This window comes from Spea bombifrons, chromosome 1 (genome assembly GCF_027358695.1).
Source record: "Spea bombifrons isolate aSpeBom1 chromosome 1, aSpeBom1.2.pri, whole genome shotgun sequence".
NCBI lineage: Eukaryota > Metazoa > Chordata > Amphibia > Anura > Pelobatidae > Spea > Spea bombifrons.
In genome coordinates this window covers 121,620,526-121,641,856 of record NC_071087.1, presented here as the reverse complement: position 1 = coordinate 121,641,856, position 21,331 = coordinate 121,620,526, and the positions used below count along the sequence as shown (strand labels likewise).

Genomic DNA, 21,331 nt, shown 5'->3' with positions numbered 1-21,331 from the left:
ACATTGTCCAAACTGCTCCATTATTTGCTGTTTCATGGAAACTTAAAAAAAAAAAAAAATTCATCCTTAATATCTGTGGTGCAATGTGTTAAGGGGTTATTATTTTTCACATAGCTATAAATATATTAAGGTAAATTCCTTGATGTACATGGTATAAAATGTTTTATTTACTACTATGTATGTGGTTATACAGTTTAATATTTCATATGTTTATTTTTATTAACACTATAGGGACACATGCAAAGTATATGTGACACTAACACACTTTAACGCACTGGGTTGCCATGACAACTATTTGTTAAGGGATTCTAACATTCTAATAACGCAAAGGAGAAGACTGGTTAATACGCACTCATTTGCGTTGTTTTTATAAATGCCTTATTTAAAATGAGGATATGATACTCTTTTCTGGTATCCGCTTTCTGTCCCCAGTTATTTGCTTTTCACTAAAAGTTCCCAGTTGCATATCATAATTAAATGTCATTAGTCATTTATTCACACCAACAGTCAATAATGGTAAAGAGGACATAACAAATAGTGCATTGCGTAATTTGATTTAAAGAAACTGGAGCCATGCTCAAACAAACAAGTGCATTCTAGTGGGTCAGATGAGATTTAAATGGGCTTTCTAACCTTTTTACTCCAAGTGAGCCCCATTGGACATCAATATATTTAGTGGGTGCCACTTAGTAAAGTATTTTATTTCCTATTGTGAAGAGAGAGAAAAATAACAAATCTCCCCACTGATCAATTTTGGGGATCCAACTAGATATTATGCACAAAGGTAAGCATACATTGTTCTTTATATGCCTTCAGGCGGGTGTATAAAAACAAATGTTCTTAATTGTACTTTATGCTCCATGCATTTTGTTGCAGTTCTTATCTTATTTCATGAAAATTTAAATACAGAAAAAAATACTTCTATTTAGCCATTGTTTTCCTTTTAAAAAGACTTTAAAAAAGCAAGCATCCTACTAGTAGTGGAAATGTCAAGGATCTACCCTATAATGCACATATCTTCTGAATACCAGAGCCTGCTTTCAAAGCAAACCAAAATTCCTGCAAGGCTCAACCCAGCCCTCTATCGTTCAGTAAAATTGTAGCATCTACACATCTCCTTGCTTTGAATCCACACAAAATAATAATAAGGACCCCCCCTCCCTTCCTTGCCCAAGCCTCTCCCAGCCACAGACCGCTGGCACTTATAGGTTGCTGAGCATCCCTTCCCACCCCAAAGCACCTCCTACATCATCCTCAACTCTGCACCTTCTCAGCACAGTTCCTCTTCAAGCTACAGTGCTGGACCGAGAAGATCTCATGACGTTGGCTGCAAGTCCATAGCTGACCCACAGGTCACCACGCAAGCTCCAGCACACTTTGGGATTCCTTCACCTTGCGTGTATTTTCCTCCTTTACACGTGCCTGGAACTGTCCTTGGTGCCGAAACCTGCCTTCTTGACCTGTTGTGCAGAATTTTGCAAACTTAACTTGGATGTGGGGTGATGGGGAAGGTGTGATGGCATTCAGATGTTCTTCAAGCAGACCTTTGGATGTGTGTGTGCACTGCTGATGGTGCAGTGGAGATGTGAAGAAGGATAACTTGCCCACATGAATGTCTCCTTCGCATACTCACGGCTGAGGAGGAAGACAAGGGATGTTGTTGACGATCTCCCCCAAAAAGAGTTATTGGCCACGGGAAATGTTTCTGATCGGCCTTTTGATAGCTCTGCGGGAATCCATGGCAGTACCAACCCCTACAGCTGAGGATATAAACCGAGGAGTTGTAAGTGATCAGCTGGACAGCTGTTTCTCTTATATAACAGACATGTCACCCTATAGACATACACATTCCAGCGAAAGATGCGTGATTCTGATGACGAGTGTGCTTTTTGATAGCGATGGTAAAGCTAACGGCTAGGTTAACCTCTTACTTGCCGATGGGATGGTGCGAGAAGACCGCAGGCTGGACTTTTACCCAGGGTTTTTTTTAAGAGCTTTCCATACAGGCAGTAGTTAGGGTCTCCGACTTATGTATTTTTAAAGGTGGGTGTGATCTTGGTTAGATCACTCTGCAGTAGGTGAATCAGAAATTAGGAAATGTAGGGAGAGAGGTATAGAGAAACCCACCGGATCAAAGCAGATCTAGTACATATTGCTGCATGTGCTTCACCAGCCGCGATCCTAAGAATTCTATTCTTTTATTTTTTTTTGTAGCATCAGAATCTACGCGGAAAAACTAAGCTGTACAATGAAATAAAACGCAGGGAGGGGTGTAGACGGTTAAACCGGTTTCAGGTTTAACTCGTTGATAGTCGCATAGGGATTAGCCACCCCACTCTGTTACCCAGATGGTTATCCTCCTCGGAGTTAATTTATGATTTATCTAAATTAGTGCCTTTCGTCCCTTTGAAATGACCAGCTATTAAAGGAAGAACTCATGTTGCATGCAGATATGAATATGTCACATATGGTTAGAAGTGATGTCCTCAGTGGAAGCTGCTGGGTGTCTGATCAGTTGCATAATTAGGATGAGATGTTTAACCTATTCGGATTAGGCACATTCATTTCCCCACCAATTCTTACAGATGCTGTAAACTATATCTATATCTAAGTTCTGAGTGTCAAATGAGTTGTCTGCAGCAATCCCAGTGCTTTAGGGTACCTATTTGTCTAGGGGTTAACCCTTACATGCTTTAACCCCCATTAATTTATGTTTTCACTAGTACTTTGACTATTATGCTGCCGAAATAACCAGCGGATAACATTCTTACACAGACCACAGGATGTATTTAACTTCTGCAGGACTGTAAAATAACATCATGTCACAACAAGGGGTTAAGCTAGATGCCCCCTGCCCCTTTTGAGGGTAATGAATGGGTCAGTCCCAATATCTAGTGGATTTTTAACCTCATTCATGTGTTTTATCCTCCAAATTGTTGAATTGATAGTACCAAAAGCTTCAAATGCAACACAAAGCAATTTTGTCTTAACATCATTGTATATTAATGTGTTCACTTTTCAACCCAGACTAATATTAACTTGCCCTAAAATATCAACTTGTAATTAATCACCCTCACCATTTAAATTTCTTGCTTAATTCAAGTCTCTTTACTGTCTTATGGCATTCCTATCAACAGGTGTTTTTGAGCTTGAGAAGGATCCCTCTCTTCAGAGTTAAGTTAATGTCAGGTGTTTTAATCTATTGGCTTTATTCCTTTTTGTTACTTTTGTCTCATCCTCTTGTAACGTAATTCTTCAGTAGTCATCATTATTAAAATATAAATAAGATTGGCATTTTGTTTCATGATTTTCTAACATGATTATATAAATGACTATGAATGGCCCTTATGGATCACTGAGGAAGTGGCTCACATTGTCTTTCATGTGAGGTCCTACAGATGGAAGGCCTAGATTTGTTACATGGTAATAAATCTTAAAGGGGAACTGTGGGGAAATTGCAATTCTTGTTTTTAGTAGGCTCACATCAATTTGACAGCCTTCTAGAGAAAACCAATAATGTTTGCGACTGAAGGACCTCACTGTCTGCCCATACAACACAGCTAGTGATTCTTGTATGTTTATCAACATTCACAAGACCTTCCTGGGCATGGGACATTGGCGAGTAAGCATGAATGTAACCCTACCACAATGCTGTGGGTTACGTTATAAATGTGGTGCCCTGGTAACTTTTGAAAAAACACTCTTGGGATCATCCTCAAAACCCAAAGATTGGTATTAACAACTTTCATGCAACTGGGCTGCCTGGTTTCTACGACTTCCCAGGCGGTTGAAACATACACATTTGTTGGAGCATTGTTTTTTGAAACAAGCCCTCTGTGCTCAACATCTTGATCAGCGCCCCATGACTATTTGTTCTTTATGTATGTTGTTAAACTGTAACTATTTGGCTGTGGATTTGTATAACAAAAGTATGAGGTGTAAATGTGTAGAAAGGTATTGTGTGCTTCTATTGGCAAGCAGTGTTTTGCAAGAGATAAAAGTTGCAGGAAGGTAGTGCCTGATGAACTATGTTTGAGGATCCAGAGGTAAGGCATAGCGTACATGTCGGCTACATGCATGTCTTTTTTCACCCTAACCCATCTGAAACAAGCTACCGGTTCACTATGTGTGATTAAAAGCCATGTGTTAAGTGATCAGCAATAAGATCACTAGACAGCATTTCCATCTTCTCCAGCTCTGGGCTGGTTTTCAGTAGGGTCACACAAGGTTGATAATCCACTTCCCTGCAAGGTTTACAGTGGAGTGAGCAACATCTGTGTGCACTGGGCATTAGTGGCATTATGTTTCATGGGATGCATTGAAAAATTGCCTGCGCCACTTTCAGCGCCAGCACTTACCTTGCTGTTTTTAGAGGAACCTCTACAATGAAGTTATTCTGCAGAGCCTGTTGGAAAGTTATTCGATGTAGTGCATTTATTTTATAGACACACAAGCCCATGCCTTTGAGTGGCCAGTTTGCAAGGACAATATTTTAACGGGAGTATGACTTCATGTTTTACAGCGTGAGCACATACATAGATTCCATAGAAGTAATGTATTTGGTGTAGCTTAGCAATATATTCAGTTTATGTTATGTATACATTCTATTTAGGACATTAGCTGTAGCTGGGGTTTTTTTTAAGTTTTTCTATTAACCCCTTGACTGCCAGTGAAATGGTTTTATAAGTAGGATTATTGCAGTTGGAGTATAATAAAAACAGTGCTAAAAATGATCTTAGGAGATGTTTCCTGCAATGCAAGAAACACATGTAACTTTTGTGTTTTCTGCCAAAATATGAAAAAAGGGGCAGCATATCTCCTCATTATTGTTGTTCCTGTGGAGTGTCTGTGTCAAGCTGACTCTATCAGTGCCACGCAGAGAATCCATGATTTGCTCTTGTGTGACAGATGGAAGTTCATTTTGATAAGATCTTGCAGGCAGACCAGACCTGGTGTTTGCTATGACCAAGCCGTGACAAATGCAAATCCATTCAATTGTTTCGGCTGCTGAAATATCTTATAGCCCCTATTCAAAACCTCATTTGTTGCCTTGAGCTTCGGTAATAGGCATACCCTTCAGGATCCATTAAAGTAGCTAGTAGATGTATATAGAAAATAATTGTTCAGATACAGGGCATTAGGGAGGTATGTAGCTGTTCATAATCCACTGTTAAGATGCATTTTAACAGTGTTAGAAATCAAGCAAAGATAACCTGTCAATGGGATTTCTCAGACAAGGTTTTTGTTTTCAAACCAAAATCCTGTCCTGCCGTCAGATCGGAAATTGCCTGTCTTAAGTAGAGACACAAAGAGCATACATTATGAGCAGACAGCATTCTCTCCTTCTCCAATTCACCTTCAGGCATCCCTGGATTAAGATCTTGCAGGTAGGTAGATAGAGTACATTTTGGCAAATGTTCTGGCACTGCAGTTTTGTCCACGAAAAGGAAAAAAATAGAAACATTTTCCTACAACCTATGGTATCAAAGCTGGTTTCCCAATATTCACTGAGCAATATAGCTGACTCCTAAGTCACTCACTAATCATATCATTAAATCCCCTTGAAGCTGTAGGGTCTTGAAGCTTGTTGCGCCACCTTAATGGCCTCTCCCAAAGTCAGTGGGTTAAATCATTATCATCCAACAGAAGGAATAATAAGAAAGAACCCACCCACGCAGCCCATTTTTTACAATGTAATAAGGCAATAATGAAAATACTCAGTGACAACCATTTCCCATAAAGCCTGAAAAAACTGCAATAGAAAATGATCTATCTAGATATAGGTTTTACAGATGGATATATTCATGGGTGTAAAATTATAAAGATTGAACTTACTTGATGTGAATGAGAGCAATCCAGGATTAGATGAAAATCTGGCTGTGGTGCTAATGTTCTGTGTCGGTAGGTAATGTAATTCCTACAGATCCAGAGGGGAAACCAATGCAGCACTTCGCAATATGTTCCTTACACATTGACACTATTTCAGGGAACCCTTCGAGGCTAAAAGAGTTACATTTTATGCAGTTATTTATTTTGGTATGGTCAATAATGTGACCATGTTACCTCCTTTTGTTGTATTTGTGCGTTGTGTTTGAATAGAACTCATTGCAAGTCAAATCTTGTACTTGGAATATTGAGTCTTGGCTTTTATTTGGGGATTTGTTCTGATAATTAAATTAATGTAAGTTATATGTTTTTTTGTCTGTTTTGAAAAACACAAAAGAATGAGCAGCGTGTGTTATGATTGTTGTTTGCTTTCTAATTTCATATAATAAATACATAACATATGTGTTATGTATAAGAAGTCATCTGATTTACTTTTCACATAGTGAGAAGAAGGTTCCTTCTATTTGGGCCTTTCTGTTGGTTGCTATGGGGATAAGACCATCTTTTAAACTTTACAACAAATTCACATTTTATACATAACCTCCGTAGTTTAGATCGTGTGGGTTGCTTCATTGTTGAAATAGAGTGGCTTGTAAAAATGTTACTGAGTATCTAAATAGAGCTGTATTGGTAGCCCTCTTATCGATATCTTGTACTATGACAAGGATAGCCAAATAATAATAATAATAATAATAAAAAAAAACATGAAGAAATAAAATCAAGTGCCAGTGTTTGGTAGGTTTAAATCAATCGGTTTTCAGGCTATTCCTAAAAGTTGAATTGGTAACATTTGTATTTATAACTTACTGGTTCAAAGTAAGCAGACAATGGATCCATGCAGTCACATCTGCTGGTGTTAAGCTTAAACAATCCAGAGTGCATGAATTCATGTACCCTGCAAACCTTATTGCTTCACTTCAGTATTGCCTTTGTCCACATCATAGCTGTATAATGATCCACAAAGAAACCTTAATGAAAATATATAATTGTGTTTTCTTAGTATAGTAGATGATAGGGAAGGAGGGAGGGTTGATTTAGTAATTCATTCTCAGACTAACTCGACTGGAGACGGTTGAATGAAGGTTTTTTTCCAGTCTGCCAGTTAACTAAATATGATCTTGTATTACTGTTTCCAAAGGGTCTGATCCTCCATTAAATGAATCCTAATGGCCTGTGCTAAATACAACAATGATGGTGGAAATACATCATTGTACACAATACCATAAGCTTTCATAAATTATAAAATCATTACCCAGTACTAAAATGGCTTAAAATGTATATTTCAAATTACAATGCTTTTTAACATCTAATGAAAAACAGTTTGTCTTCTGCGACTCCAGCTCTAACAGCAGTGGAAGAAAGCATGGTTGGATTATTGGTCCCCTGTGCATAGACCACTGGAGACCCCATGCTTTCAAAGAAAGAAGAGAGGGAATATGCATGAAAGATTATTAAAGATTATTCAGCCATCGTGATAAGCAATATCTTACTACATACTTGATGATACTTACTACATACATGAAAAGATCTACTGTAACTCTCATCAAGCTCAGTTATCTGACTTTTAAGGGTGAAGGGAATGGCTCTTAAGGAGCAAATAGAAGAAGGTGGTACAGGTTGAGCATCTCTTTCAAAGAAAAATGGTTTCCTTAGAAGCTGGAATATTAACTCATTGGATAATTGCAACTGTTGTGAGATTGTTAGATATAGACACTTAGCAAGTTACAATCTTTTCCCTCTGTGTGTTAATAGATGTACTGTAGATGCAGTGAAAATCCATTGCTTTGTCATTTAAAAAAAATTGAAAAGGACTTTTCCCTATGGTTCATCTGTCAGGCTTTAAGTAACACAAGTAGTGTGACCTGGTTTATAGGTGGCACAGCATATTCATTTGTTATGCAGTCATGCTTGCTTTTCTAGACCCCATGACCATCTGGGAAAAGATGCTCTTTCCAAACAGGTGCCAGATATATTGGCTTGCTCTTTGTGTAATTAAATTCATCTGTCAGGCGTTAGTGATGTTTCCTGCAGGAGCCCCTTCCAATTCAAAAGGCAGGGGCTGTATACTCCGTTGTCTGTCACAGCTAATGTTTGATTTCACTCTTGCTGGAGATGTGCTTTGAGAGCGATTGAAGGACAAGACCCAAAGAATGGTGATTTTTACCATTCAACAGCATGCCAAGGAACGCGAGCCTCTCTAAGCTGATGCTGTCAGCTCTTCTTCGTCTTCTTATTACTATTATTATTTCTTGTAAAAAGCAGTGATTCTCAGCTTGTTTATCCAAGTGTCACCAGTATACAACTTTGGTTTTGTAATTACCCTTTTCATTAACTATTTATAGATAAAAAGTGATACCAAAAAGGGTAGATCAGATTGGCCAACTTGTTTTTTTCTGCCATCACTATTTATATCTATATAAACCTCAAAGGGTGCGGGTACTACAATTCTCTGAAGTATTGGCAAAGTAAGTAATAATGATGTGCCCTAGGCCACAACATACCCTTTCTACTGATGTTGACATTCACGCAAACAGACTATAATCCCATAATGAGGCAACATTTCAGTCCATGTCTGATTTATGAAGTAATTTCTTTTTCTGAAAGAAAAATCATTATCACAACAGAAGATTGGAAAATTTACTTTAATGGCTAGTGGTATTATTATATTTTTCAGTTAGGTTCCCCAAATATTTTCGTCACTAATAGGACTTTGTGTTTAGCAAACAATACTTACAGTACAATATGTTTTAATTGTACTCTATGTATTTGTGTGTGTGTGTATATATATATATATATATATATATATATATATCTATCTATATATATATATATATATATAGATAGATATATATATATATATATATATATATATATATATATATATATATTGGTGGCAATAGCAAAAGTGATTTTATGCAGTGGTCACATACCATACATGTGTTGGTTTTTACAGTAATATATGGGAGAAGATCCCTTATGAATTATACAAATACTTTCATACCTTGGAACTGAGAAATTCTATTGAGGGACTTGGCAGAGGTGACAACCATCACATATTTAAGCAGGGATTTCAACTGTGAAAAGATTGGTTTACAAGCCTAAATGTTCCAAGGTATGGTTACCTAGGATTTAGTGCCTTCATGCAAACTATATTATGGAAGATATTGCCTTATACCACTATCTCATTTGGATTCTCAAAACTCAAAATTATGGTAACATTGTAGCTGACAGAGTGGTGTGAATCTATCTAAAAGTCAGTGTGGGCAGAACAAGTCCAATATCAGTCAGGCCAAAGTTCATGCATAAGTGTCAATATCCAAGGTCCCAATACAATGGACCAACAGGACAGAAACATCAACCGAGTGGTATGATAATAACATTGTAAAGAATGTATGTCTATAACCACTAATGTGTGAAAGATGTTAATATCTGATAAATTGCAGTAGGAATCATGAGAGCCTTGAATTGCCATACAACGTATCTTCGGTTAGAAACAGAATAAACAATTACGTCTTTGTTAGCAAGGAATGGCGTTAGAATCAATGTTTTATGATCCTACAGTCATTTTGAAGAGATCTGTGAAATACTGACATAAATCTCCAATATCTTTGTGACTGCTATAATAAAGATGATCATGTTACAGCTTAATAATAGCCGTTTCTTCCAGAAACTGTAACTGGCAGCGTCAGTAAGCGCGATAATGATAATTGAAGCTTTATCTTGACTGCCTGGGTTAAAGCATTCCTTTCACTGATGACCTTACCCCAATACCTACCATATCTGAGATAGGACATTTATAATACAAAGACATATGTGCTGGAGTGATGTTGTTTGTGAAACATAATAATCGTATTATTTAATATAATGTCTTATAGTATTGTAAACAATTTAATATGGTTGTTTTGCAGAAAAGATGGCTTTCCAACATGATGGGAACATTAGTCCATGTGATTGATGACCACGTGTTGCTTATTTCTGTTCCTCCGATTGAGATGTTGGTACATACACACTTTCACCTGCTTCGCAAGTTATAACAAATACATCTTGTGTGTCTCTGAGAAAGATGGTGCTAGATCACTTACTGCAAATAACATGATCATAAAGCATTAAAGTCCTAAGCACAGATCCTTCTGCTTCATGTGACAGAGACCTCCCACATCCCACCAATTCTGTTTGTAGCTGTGCTGAATCTTTGTCCCAGACTGTTTTTCTAGTTTATACAGCTGTACCCAAAGGAACTTTCAAGGGCAGAGGTAATGGTCGGAATGGGGGCGAGGGGATAGAGAAGGTCACATGTCCGCTGAGCAATTCTTTGTGGAACCTGCTATAATTAGGCAATGCGCTCATCTATTTATACATCATAATAGGGAGAGTACAGAGAACGAAACAAAGTGTGCGCTTGTTCCATTCAAAGAACCCAGTAAGAGCTCAGTACTTAGGCATCAATTCACTGAACCATTAAGTCATGTGGAAACAGACATCGCAAATGCAACCATTTCTCTGTTTTTGTATTTTTGTGTCCACACACTGGGTTATTCTATAGGATTGACCATCTAACCAGAGCATTATACAATTCAGTTACAGCTTTTCGGATTTCCCCAGACTTCCTGTAGGATGCTGTATACAATATATCTATTGTCAATATATATCAGAAACATCTGTGCGTCTCACTGGTTTTCATTGTTTACATTTCACATTAGTAATAAGTCATATTTGTAGCCTTAATATAAAGGCTGTGTTAAGCTCAGTGGCATAGCAGCTGCATTTTTAAAATATATTTTGAGCAGCTATCCAGAATTACTTTGCTGCATAACATTGAAAGAAGACGCAAGAGGTAGAGGAAACCATTACAGATCAATATATATTTTTGACAGAAGGATAATTCCTTTTGTGCTCTATTCTACCTACCGTGTAGTAGTAAAGCCAAACCTTTACCAGAAATAATGATTTAATTGAGTAAACTTATGCCAGATGTTTTAAGTTATTCTACGATTGGATGAGATAATAAAATCAAAGATCTGCTACGGTTTATTCTCTTAGCATACTAGATGTGCCTAAGTGGAACAGCACCTTTAGTATTTATTGGTTTAGATTGTGTCATTATATTCTGTAGTGCTGTACAATGGGTAAACAGGACAAGGCAAACAGTGCATCATATAATTTGGGTTTACAGAAACAAAAGATGAGGAAGATTCTGTTCAAGAGACCGCAACGGTATATTATACAAGAGGTGAAATATTTAGTGGACCAGCCACACAGCCTTATTCCAGTGTACCCCTAATGATGCGGTGTTACAGTTAAAATAATCAGTTTTTCCCACCATAGGTGTTTTTTCCATAAAGCTACTAGGATTGGGTAGAGCTACTGCTTCACGCTACCAGAAGATTTGTTTTACACTTTACTCTGCTATCTCAAAGTTTCATTCTAAATTAAAGATAAATTAAGGTCGTCCTTGTACGTGCTTCTACCTTTTGTTTTCCTTATTGCAGGGAACAAAAACAGCTTTTTTTAAATTAACTACCCTTTAGAAAGTCACAAAGGAATATGATAATTTATTCTTTAAAAAAGTAATAGGTTTCATGTATTGTCATCCTGATTGTTTTAGTAATTTGTGACTCACTTGACTAAACTCTGTGACACACTTGGGTGTCCTAATACTTAGGGTTGATAAACCCTGGTTTAGCTTAATAAATGTTGTCAGAGCTCCCTCTAGTGGATTAGAAAAAAATAATGATATCATCAAAGGCATTTCTTTGCTCCAACCTGTTTCCATTTTAGATTATATTCCCAGCGCATCTGCTTCGGTGCCAGAATCTTTTATTGTTGTCTTATGAACTGTCACTGCTACCCAGGTTGTTAAGGAGGGGAAGCTCTTTGTATAATGAGTGTTTAGCTGTTGTTAACAGAATATAAAGTAGATTCTTAAACTTTAAAGTAAATGTGGCATTGAAACATTTACCACCTGTCTTATCTACCCTGCCCTACAATTGAGGCAGCAGCTTACAATATAAAAAATACCTGCAGATCACTATATGCACATGTACTGTACATGTACCTCATTTTACGTGTAACACTTTGTTTGCCATATAGAAGTACTTTTAGCATCACAATAGAGTTTAATTCATAAGGGGCCTGCCATTCCTGAATCTATCCTCATAATGCAGCCAAAAAATGGTCTAAAATGTTGTGTTGCTTGGACCCTGTGTCCATGCAACTGATGTTGGACCTCTGCTGCTATTATACACAGATCTTGAAGGACCTAGCTCTAATAATACTTTGAGAATAAAGGTCATATGCTGCGTGAGCCTGATTTCTCATTATGCTGTATTTCTGTATTACACATGAATGTGTCTCTGCTCTATAAGCTGACATCCTGCAATAATAGTGATTAGCTTCCCTCTGATAGATGGCTATCCCAAATCTACTCTCTGTTCAAGCAGTGGGAGCTTCCAATTCACGGAGTGAACCAGCTGCTGAGCTATTAGTACACAGTGTGTTCCAGAAAGGCTTTTAGCCACATGAAAACAGTTGGCTTATGCAACACTTTCAAAGGCTAGCAACGGCATACTTTACTTTGTAATGTTGTTGTAGGCTGTACTATGCCATCTCCTTCACGGCCAAAGTAGCCTGTGGAACTCGGCATAGGGTGAGATAAAAGTGCAGTCCAATAACTGGTAACTATCTTTATAGAACTGATAGGTTTAACATATGTGTGAAGGAGCAGAAGACCAAGGCCAGAATAGGCCTGCTCTTCATGTGAACATTTAAAAAAAAGATTGTATAATGTACTCCTCTTGAGATTAAACTATGCTGATTTTGTCCCTCTCGCAGGTTTTGTAATGCATAGGCAAGTTGGTAACATGAAATAGCTCAGCTACAAATTCCCTGGGCCAAAGCATACATGTTGATTGCATCACTATAGTGTATAGTTTAGAGCTTGAAGAGTGTGAGTAACCAAAGATGGAAGTTAAATTGCTTGACTGTGACTCAGATGAGCCAGTCAAGGCAAGTGTCTACAATATAAGTTTGTCGCAAGCTCATCAATAATAAAACATATTTAGTTTGTACTTTCTTGGCTGTTAAAACCATTAAAACCATTTAGAACGTTACTACTGTGAGCCTTGTTGTAACTGGCGTAACTTGAGTAACTGGTGTTGGTAGAGAGTAGACCATAGTTTAATTATGTGGAGTGATGATCATTTGTCCATCTACTCTTGTATCTAAACAAGCCAACTATCCATTTGTTCATACCCAGAACCTACAATGTGATATCTCTCTCAGGAACAATTTTTGTTTGCATAAAGGATTTCACAAAAACATCAGACATGATTTTGGTGTATTTTGCTTTTGTGTCTCTTTCCATTTAATTGTTTTCTTTCTTATTTAATTATTTTCTTACTCAACACTGATTTTTCTCTGTCTTCTTATTCTCTCTTCCTCAGCCTCTCAACTGTCTCTCTTTCATCCTTTCTTTGTCCTTAGCCTGCTAACCTATATTTATTTTGTCTCCTCATCTCCATTACCTAATCTCCCTGCCTGTCACTGGGGAATTACTGTACTTACCATGGTTGGTAGAATCTATTTGATTTAAAGTGATCAAAGAAATAAAACAATGCTTAAAAACAAGTCTGTAATCCCCTTACCGTCTGTATATGGCAGACCGTATTATGCACAGAAATTTAAATCCTGATAATACTTCAGCTTTCTGACTGTTGCAGATTATTCAGATCTGACAGCAATATGAAAGATGAAAATCAGGAACAGTTAGCTAGAGTGTGGTGCAGCCTTTAAATTATTCCTACACAGTCGGACTCGAGCTGCTATCATCTAGGCTACTAATCTTTCATTCTTAGAAGTGTTCTCATTATCTTAAAGTCTCAGTGCTGTGTCTTTATTAGTCTTCCAATGTTCAGACAAAGGATGCGATAGTATTGTTTTCACCATTTATTTATATAGTGTCAACAATATATACAGCATTTTGTACAGTGTGGGGGGTAAGAAACATAAATGACCATTTGAGCCATGTCGTGCAGAATGTATTTTGGAGTCGATTTCCATGCAAATCTGTTCATGCATTCCTTAAAGGAATTTGGGACTTCTCCTCCTCCCCTGGCTTAACTGAATGAGGAAACATGCCTAAGAATGCTTCTTGCACGTGATCTATAGTGTAATAGGAGTAGTGGCACGTTCACCCAGGGCCGGCCGAAGACTTAACGTCGCCTGGGGCGAAGTTTAAAACGCCGCCCCCCCCGCCGACGCCGGGGGGGGGCGGCATTTTAAACTTCGCCGACGCCATAATCTACGACCCCCCCCCCCGGTACTTACCTTTAAACAGTCCTGCGGCGAGTCTCCCTGCTCTGCCACGGTGCCGGCTTGTAATGCTGAGCGCCGGAAATTGACGTCACTTCCGGCGCTCTGCATTACAAGCCGGCACCGGGACCGAACAGGGAGACTCGCCGCAGAGGAGAGAGAGAGAGAGGGGCGCCGAGCGGGTAAGCGAAAACCACTCGGCGCCCCTCTCCATCTTCTCCGCTACAAAAAAAAAAAACAAAAAAAAAAGCGCTTGGGGCGGCAATTGCCCCAGTCTGCCCCATTATAGGGCCGGCCCTGTGTTCACCTATGATATATAAGCAACTGGGTGCCACTAATACCGATGTTTGTATATATACACTCGCTGGCCACTTTATTAGGTACACCTTGCTAGTACTGGCTTGGACCCCCTTTTGCCTTTAGAACTTCCTTCAGCTTCATGGCAATACTGTCTACAAATTGCTGGAAACATTCCTCAGAGATTTTGGTCCATACAGACATGATGGTATCATGCAGTTGCTGCAGATTTGTTAGCTGCACATCCATGATGCAAATCTCCCGTTCCATCCCCTCCCAAAGGTGCTCTATTGGATTGAGATCTGTTGACTGTGGAGGCTATTGGAGTACAGTGAACTCATTGTCATGTTCAAGAAACCAGTTTGAGATGATGTGAGCTTTGTGACATGGTGCATTATCCTGCTGGATGTAGCCATCAGAAGACGGGTACACTGTGGTCATAAAGGGATGGACATGGTCAGTGTCAGGATTCGGCCCCAGCCTTGCGATGCTCAATTGGTACAAAGGGGCCAGGACTGCACACTGCCAGTTCCGCTGACGTCGGGGGCATTCCCCCATTTAAAGGAAAAAATGGGCGGGGAGCGGGGCGTGTGAAGACCCTGCTCCCGCGACCCGGAAGATTCGGGTCTTGACCCAGAGAACCGGAGGAGCAGCGCTCACCCGGCAAACTCCGGGTAAAACCCGGAGAGTTCCCAGGTATGTATATATATATATATATATATATATATATATATATATATATTCTGTAATAAAGCAGAAGACAAGTGTACCCATTTTTGTATGGCAATTGAGAGCTGGGATTTTGATTCTCCCCAAGGAACACAAGTTTTGCTTTAATTTATCAGAAACAGTCCTGATTTGTAAGCCATAGTTAACGGTATTTACTTTTATCATTACACAACGGGACAAATAGTTTCTTTAAAAGCAAGAAAAAATGTGGTCTCCCTTACTTTAGTAGAAGATGCTATATGCCCCTGTTTGAATAAATTCAGGACATGAAGTCAAAGGTTGCATTGGTTGCCATCGCTAGTCTGTTACTTTGAGGTTTGGTGACTAGGTACCTTATGGATGAATATTCCTTCACTATTTTCAAGGTGTCTGTAAGTAAGAGTGCAGTGTTTGATCGGGAAGATTAGTGCCGCAAGTAGGATGGTGTGGCAGAACAGGAATTCAAGGCAGGGGTCAGTGTCTCCAGGAAAACCATCCATACCTCCAAGGCATGCTCCAGTGGCATAACTCACATTTTCTAGATATTGTAAAGGGGACATAAGATTCAAAAAAAGGGAATCCACTGATCCACCCTGCATATCACCACAGAAGTGTAATGGCGTGTAATTCCTATTATGAAAAGACACATAGACATATAGATTTTGACAGCAGATAAGAACCATTTGGCTCATCTAAGTCTGCCCATTTTCCTGATATAGAGACTAATGCTTTAATCAGTCTTTTGCTCTTGTCATAGATTCAAGATAGCTTTATTCTTCTGAGCATGTTTCAATTCCCTCACTGTATTAGCCTCTACCACTGATGGGAAGCTGTTTCGAGCATGAGATTATATATATTTATTTATATATATATATATATATATATATATATATATTATACCAGCACGCAAACATAGGTTAAGAACCATTATTATGTATCAATGCATAGTCATTTTGATTTGTTTGCAGATGGGCTAATGTAGAATTGCCATGGTTACTTGTATAGAGGATAGGACTGTTTGTATTCTCACCTGTAATTATTTCCAGGATCTCCTGGGGATGTAAATGTTAATTCTTTATTTACAGTCATATCTGTAGTTGAAAAGAGTAGATAATCTACAGTTTTTTTCCAGCACTTTGCTTTTCTGTCATCGCATGTTTCAGTCTTTGACCATCTATACACACAGCAAATGCTCTCACTTTCTTTTCATCCTGATGCACTATAATCATCTCCCCTGCAGAGATAGCCCACCTGCACTTCCGCAAGCCTGCATGGAAACTGATTTCTGTCACTCAAACACCCCATGCCTTGAGGCTGCTGTCTCTTTTCTTTGTATCAACACAGCACTGCCTAAAGCCAGAGGCTTAAAAAAGATCCAAAGAGTCCATTACTGCAAAGCCTGCTGACAAAGGTGGGCACACAAGGTTAAAAGCTTTCAGAATCCACATCCATTGTCATCCACCACTCAGAGGGGCGTCAGGCTTTCTGTCCCTGAGCTTTCCATCGCCTAACCATTCCACCAAGGAACGACTTGTTTGCATTTGGTAAACACTGAGCTTGAGGTTGCCTGCCAACATCCTGATATTACGCAGTTAGCTGGCACCTAGGTTCTCACAGCGCCTTTATCTCAACAGGGGATGCATGTGGTTAGCATATAGAAAAATGTGACGCATCATCCCCACTTCACAATATAAAAACCTTTATCCTGGGTAACAATCAAAACCTGCTTTTCAGTGCTGATGCAGAGATGCTATCTTTAAGGGAAGTGTTGTGCATTCTTATTTGGTTCCTATTGTATTTAGAATGGTTTGGATATGTCCAAAGAGCTAAAGTAATTAATAAATCTGCAATGGCAAAATATTTTCTTGAGATGACTTAGTATACTTGTTAAACAGTTTAACAATATGATATTCTATCAGTTAAATGATAGGTGCATTTTTCTGAAATCCCTACTTTTGAATTTGAGACATATTTATTCCACATTACATTTTAATATAAAAACTACATTAGTTTTAAACATGTGAAATTACCATTGGCAGCAGTTTAGCTCGTAACACCCTTGTTGCGACACTCGCTCTCTGAAAACAAATTTCCTAGTGGTCTAGTGGGGGGAGCCACTATAAACCCAGATCTATATTTTCCTGCTCCCTGGCTGTCCATACACAAGAAGATCCTGGTCGTGACCATATTCCGGTGCTCCAGGTCTCAACAACGCACCCAGACCAGCAGGGACCAGCACAGATCTGTTTACTTCCCATTAGACCACCAGGGGCATCTGTCCTAGGGCAGCCTCTTCCACTCCATACAGGTAAATATACAGTATCTCACAAAACTGAGTACACCCCTCACATTTTTGTAAATATTTAATTATGTCTTTTCATGTGACAACACTGAAGAAATTACACTCTGCTACAATGTAAAGTAGTGAGTATACAATCTGTATAGCAGTGCAAATGTGCTGTCCCCTCAAAATAACACACAACCATTAATGTCTAAACCTTGGCAACAAAAGTGAGTACACCCCTAAGTGGAAATGTCCCAATTGGACCCAAAGTGTCAGTATTTTATGTGGCCACCATTATTTTCCAGCACTGCCTTAACCCTCTTGGGCATGGAGTTCACCAGAGCTTCACAGGTTGCCACTGGAGTCCTCTTCCACTCCTCCATGACGACATTACAGAGGAGGTGGATGTTAGAGACCTTGCGCTCCCCCACCTTCTGTTTGAGGATGCCCCACAAATGCTCAATAGGGTATAGGTCTGCTTGGCCAGTCCATAATCTTTACCCTCAGCTTCTTTAGCAAGGCAGTGGTCGTTTTGGAGGTGAGTTTGGCTCGTTATGTCGGAATACTGCCCTGCGGACCAGTCTCCGAGGGGATCATGCTCTGCTTCAGTATGTCACAGTACATGTTGGCATTCATGGCTCCCTCAATGAACTGTAGCTCTCCAGTGGTGGCAGCACTCATGCAGGCCCAGACCATGACACTCCCATCACCATGCTTGACTGTATTTGAGACACACTTGTCTTTGTACTCCTCACCTGGTTGCTGCCACACACGCTTGACAACATCTGAACCAAATAAGTTTATCTTGGTCTCATCGGCCCACAGGACATGGTTCCATTAATCCATGTCCTTAGTCTGCTTGTCTTTAGCAAATTGTTTGCGGGCTTTCTTGTGCATCATCTTTAGAAGAGGCTTCCTTATGAGACGAAAGCCATGCAGACCAATTTGATGCAGTGTACGGTGTATGGTCTGAGCACTGACAGGCTTACTCATACGTTTATCTCTCAAAGACAACCTCTGGGTATGATGCTGAGCACGTGCACTCAACTTCTTTGGCCGACCATGGTGAGGCCTGTTCTGAGTGGAACCTGTCCTGTGAAACCGCTGTATGATCTTGCCCACCGTGCTGCAGCTTATAGCCTAGGCCATCTTTATGTAGAGTAACAATTATTTTTTTCAAATCCTCAGAGAGTTCTTTGCCATGAGGTGCCATGTTGATCTTCCAGTGACCAGTATGAGAGGCTGGGAGAGTGATAACACCAAATTTAACTCACCTGCTCCCCATTCACACCTGAGACCTTGTAACACTAACTAGTCACATGACACCGGGGAGGGGGAATGGCTCATTGGGCACAATTTGAACATTTCCACTTAGGGCTGTACTCACTTTTGTTGCCAAGGTTTAGACATTAATGGCTGTGTGTTGAGTTATTTTGAGCAAATTTACACTGTACACCATGTACACCATGTATAAATGTATCATCTCTAAAGGATATAAATAATAAGTTAATAGTAGCACATCGATCTCATTTTAACACAAAGCCAAATTTCTATCTAAAAGGAATGCATGTACTGCATCCTTCATCTTTGACTCTTAAATAAAGTTTCCTAAGTTGGCTGAATTTAAGTTAAAGAATGAATTCCCTAGTGATAAGTTTCAGTTTGTACATTTCACAATCGCTATTTTGCACATATCACCAGATCCCTTTTCCCAAGGTCAAAGTGATTTATGAAAGCATTTGAGTTCTTGAGAAGTATCACTGTAAGGAGTTCCAGAGGGAGCAATTTCCCCATGAATTAATCCATGAAGTACAAATCCTTATTTTGTAGTTGAACTTCCAGTAACAGAAAATAATGGTAACAGGTGATGTGTCCCTAGTTTGTGTGTAAACTGCCAAGAACATTCTGCCATCTGGCTCAATAAAGAAGTCACTTGAAAAGTGGCAGCTTTTCTGGATAGGGAATTAAGGAGTAATTTAACTGTGTGTACTGGCAGCATTTAACTCTATGAGAATCCTGAAATTCAGAGAATTCTGAAATCCATGTTAGCTAAATGTGTTAAAGTTGACCTGGCAAAGTATGTTTGGTGTCTTGTGGGCTGAAGGAAAATTTGTCAGTATGAAGTACTTAAGAGACCTTTAATGTTTGATTTGCATTCCTGAAAAAATCTGCGGATTTCACTTAGAGGTTCCAGAAATCAGAGCTGATTGCCATGCCTTTGGATCACTGTGTTTATTCTCCAGACAGAGGAGCAGCACATGTTTATGTCCACTCTCTGCCCTAGTTCTGGCTGCTCCCATGGTTGCAAAAAAAAAAAAAACACCACCCCTTCATGCATGGAATTTAATTTCAACTGGAAAATGGAGTGGGGTGAGACCTGTGTTTACCAATCCAACATTGCTATAATATATTGCTTCTTGACAAAAGATGAAAGTCCATCCTCAGTACTTTGAAGTTACAGCTATCCCTTTATATAAGGCGGATGCCCAGTGAAAATTCAGCCCACATCAAGAGTGCTTGACTCTCTCATTTCTGTTGACATGTCAACCGTTATATAAGGCCACATCCAGTGTATGGTTGCACGTCATACAACTGGCAGCCCATCCTAGAACAGCAAGATGTCCACCAAGATTGAATTTATATTTTGTATCAGACAAATCACTGTATAATGTTGAGGGGTTTCCCATTGTCATTTAACAAGAATATTTGGGTTAGGGTTATGGTTTGACCACTCTGAATCCAGGAAAAATGTACATAAGATTTTTTTTCTACAGCTATCCTTCTAAAACATAGAAGCTCTATATGCTTGTAAAAGTGGCAAGAAAAGTAGACAGACAATAAAGAAATCAATAAGGTATGAGAGGAGAGAGGGTGACAATAAAATGAGACAATAAGAGGAGATAAGTGGAAAGAGAAGGAAGAGACAAAAGGAGAACAAGAGAAACAAGGGAGAAAATGATATGATGGTAGACACAAAACTGAGTGTCTTTGGACCGCGGAGTGCTATGACCATAGGCATAAAGCCTCACTTAAATTTGCTAAAAACATTTCCATGTGCAGTTACATAAGAGTGCTGCACTGTGCACATATATTACAAATGAATATATTATTATTATTATGACAGCATAAAGTCAGTAAGCCCTAACTGCAAAGAGAAAGAGAACATGATTCTTTTAATCTAAAGTACTGAAAGTACTGTGCTGGGCAAATATACAACACCTCCATAAAGACTTGCTACTCTTACATTGCAGGTTCATTGTCATTGAAATATCTGCTATCTCAGTTGCTTTTACCAGACTAAATTATGATTAAGATGATAACTTGGACAAAAGCGCGTAATTTCTAAGTGTAAATGTTACAGATCATCAAGGATGTCCCTGTAGGTCCATCAGGGAAGATCATATTACTTTATGGAGAGCCTACCAGTACCCATTTGCATTCACGTGACAGTTCAGAACAATCTTTTCAATAAAAATTGTATTTCCCGTAAAGAGTTACATAGATCATGTTTGTGAAATAGGCTTTTAAAAACAGTTGTTAGAAAACCTAACAAATGGTGATATAACAGAGCTCAAAGATATTCTCAGACTAGTTGTTAGCAGCATCTCTCAGGTCAATATCCTAGGGCTTAGAAAAAAAGCTGCTTATTTTATAAATAACAATTGAGGTGGTCTCATGCTGTTTATTTCCATTCAGGGATGGCACAGTTATGAAAGATTCAAGTCCCTATCGATCTCTAGATTTTTCTGAACATATTCACAAATCTAATATTTTTCCTTGTATCCCTACAAATACAATACCATAATAACTGCTGTGCTATAGAACTTATAGAAATTATGTACTATA

General features: G+C 38.9%; 1 protein-coding gene across 2 annotated transcripts in view; it reads left to right on the top strand.

Annotated features, from left to right (window-relative positions):
- Window positions 1-1,312: 1,312 nt before the first annotated feature.
- MMP17 (matrix metallopeptidase 17) overlaps window positions 1,313-21,331 on the top strand; it is a 61,273-nt gene continuing 41,254 nt past the window's right edge. For both annotated transcript variants that reach the window (XM_053471575.1, XM_053471568.1), the window contains exon 1: window positions 1,313-1,783. In XM_053471575.1, the coding sequence (XP_053327550.1) occupies window positions 1,655-1,783 (129 nt within the window). In that variant the 5' untranslated portion in view covers window positions 1,313-1,654. The remainder of the gene's footprint in view (window positions 1,784-21,331) is intronic.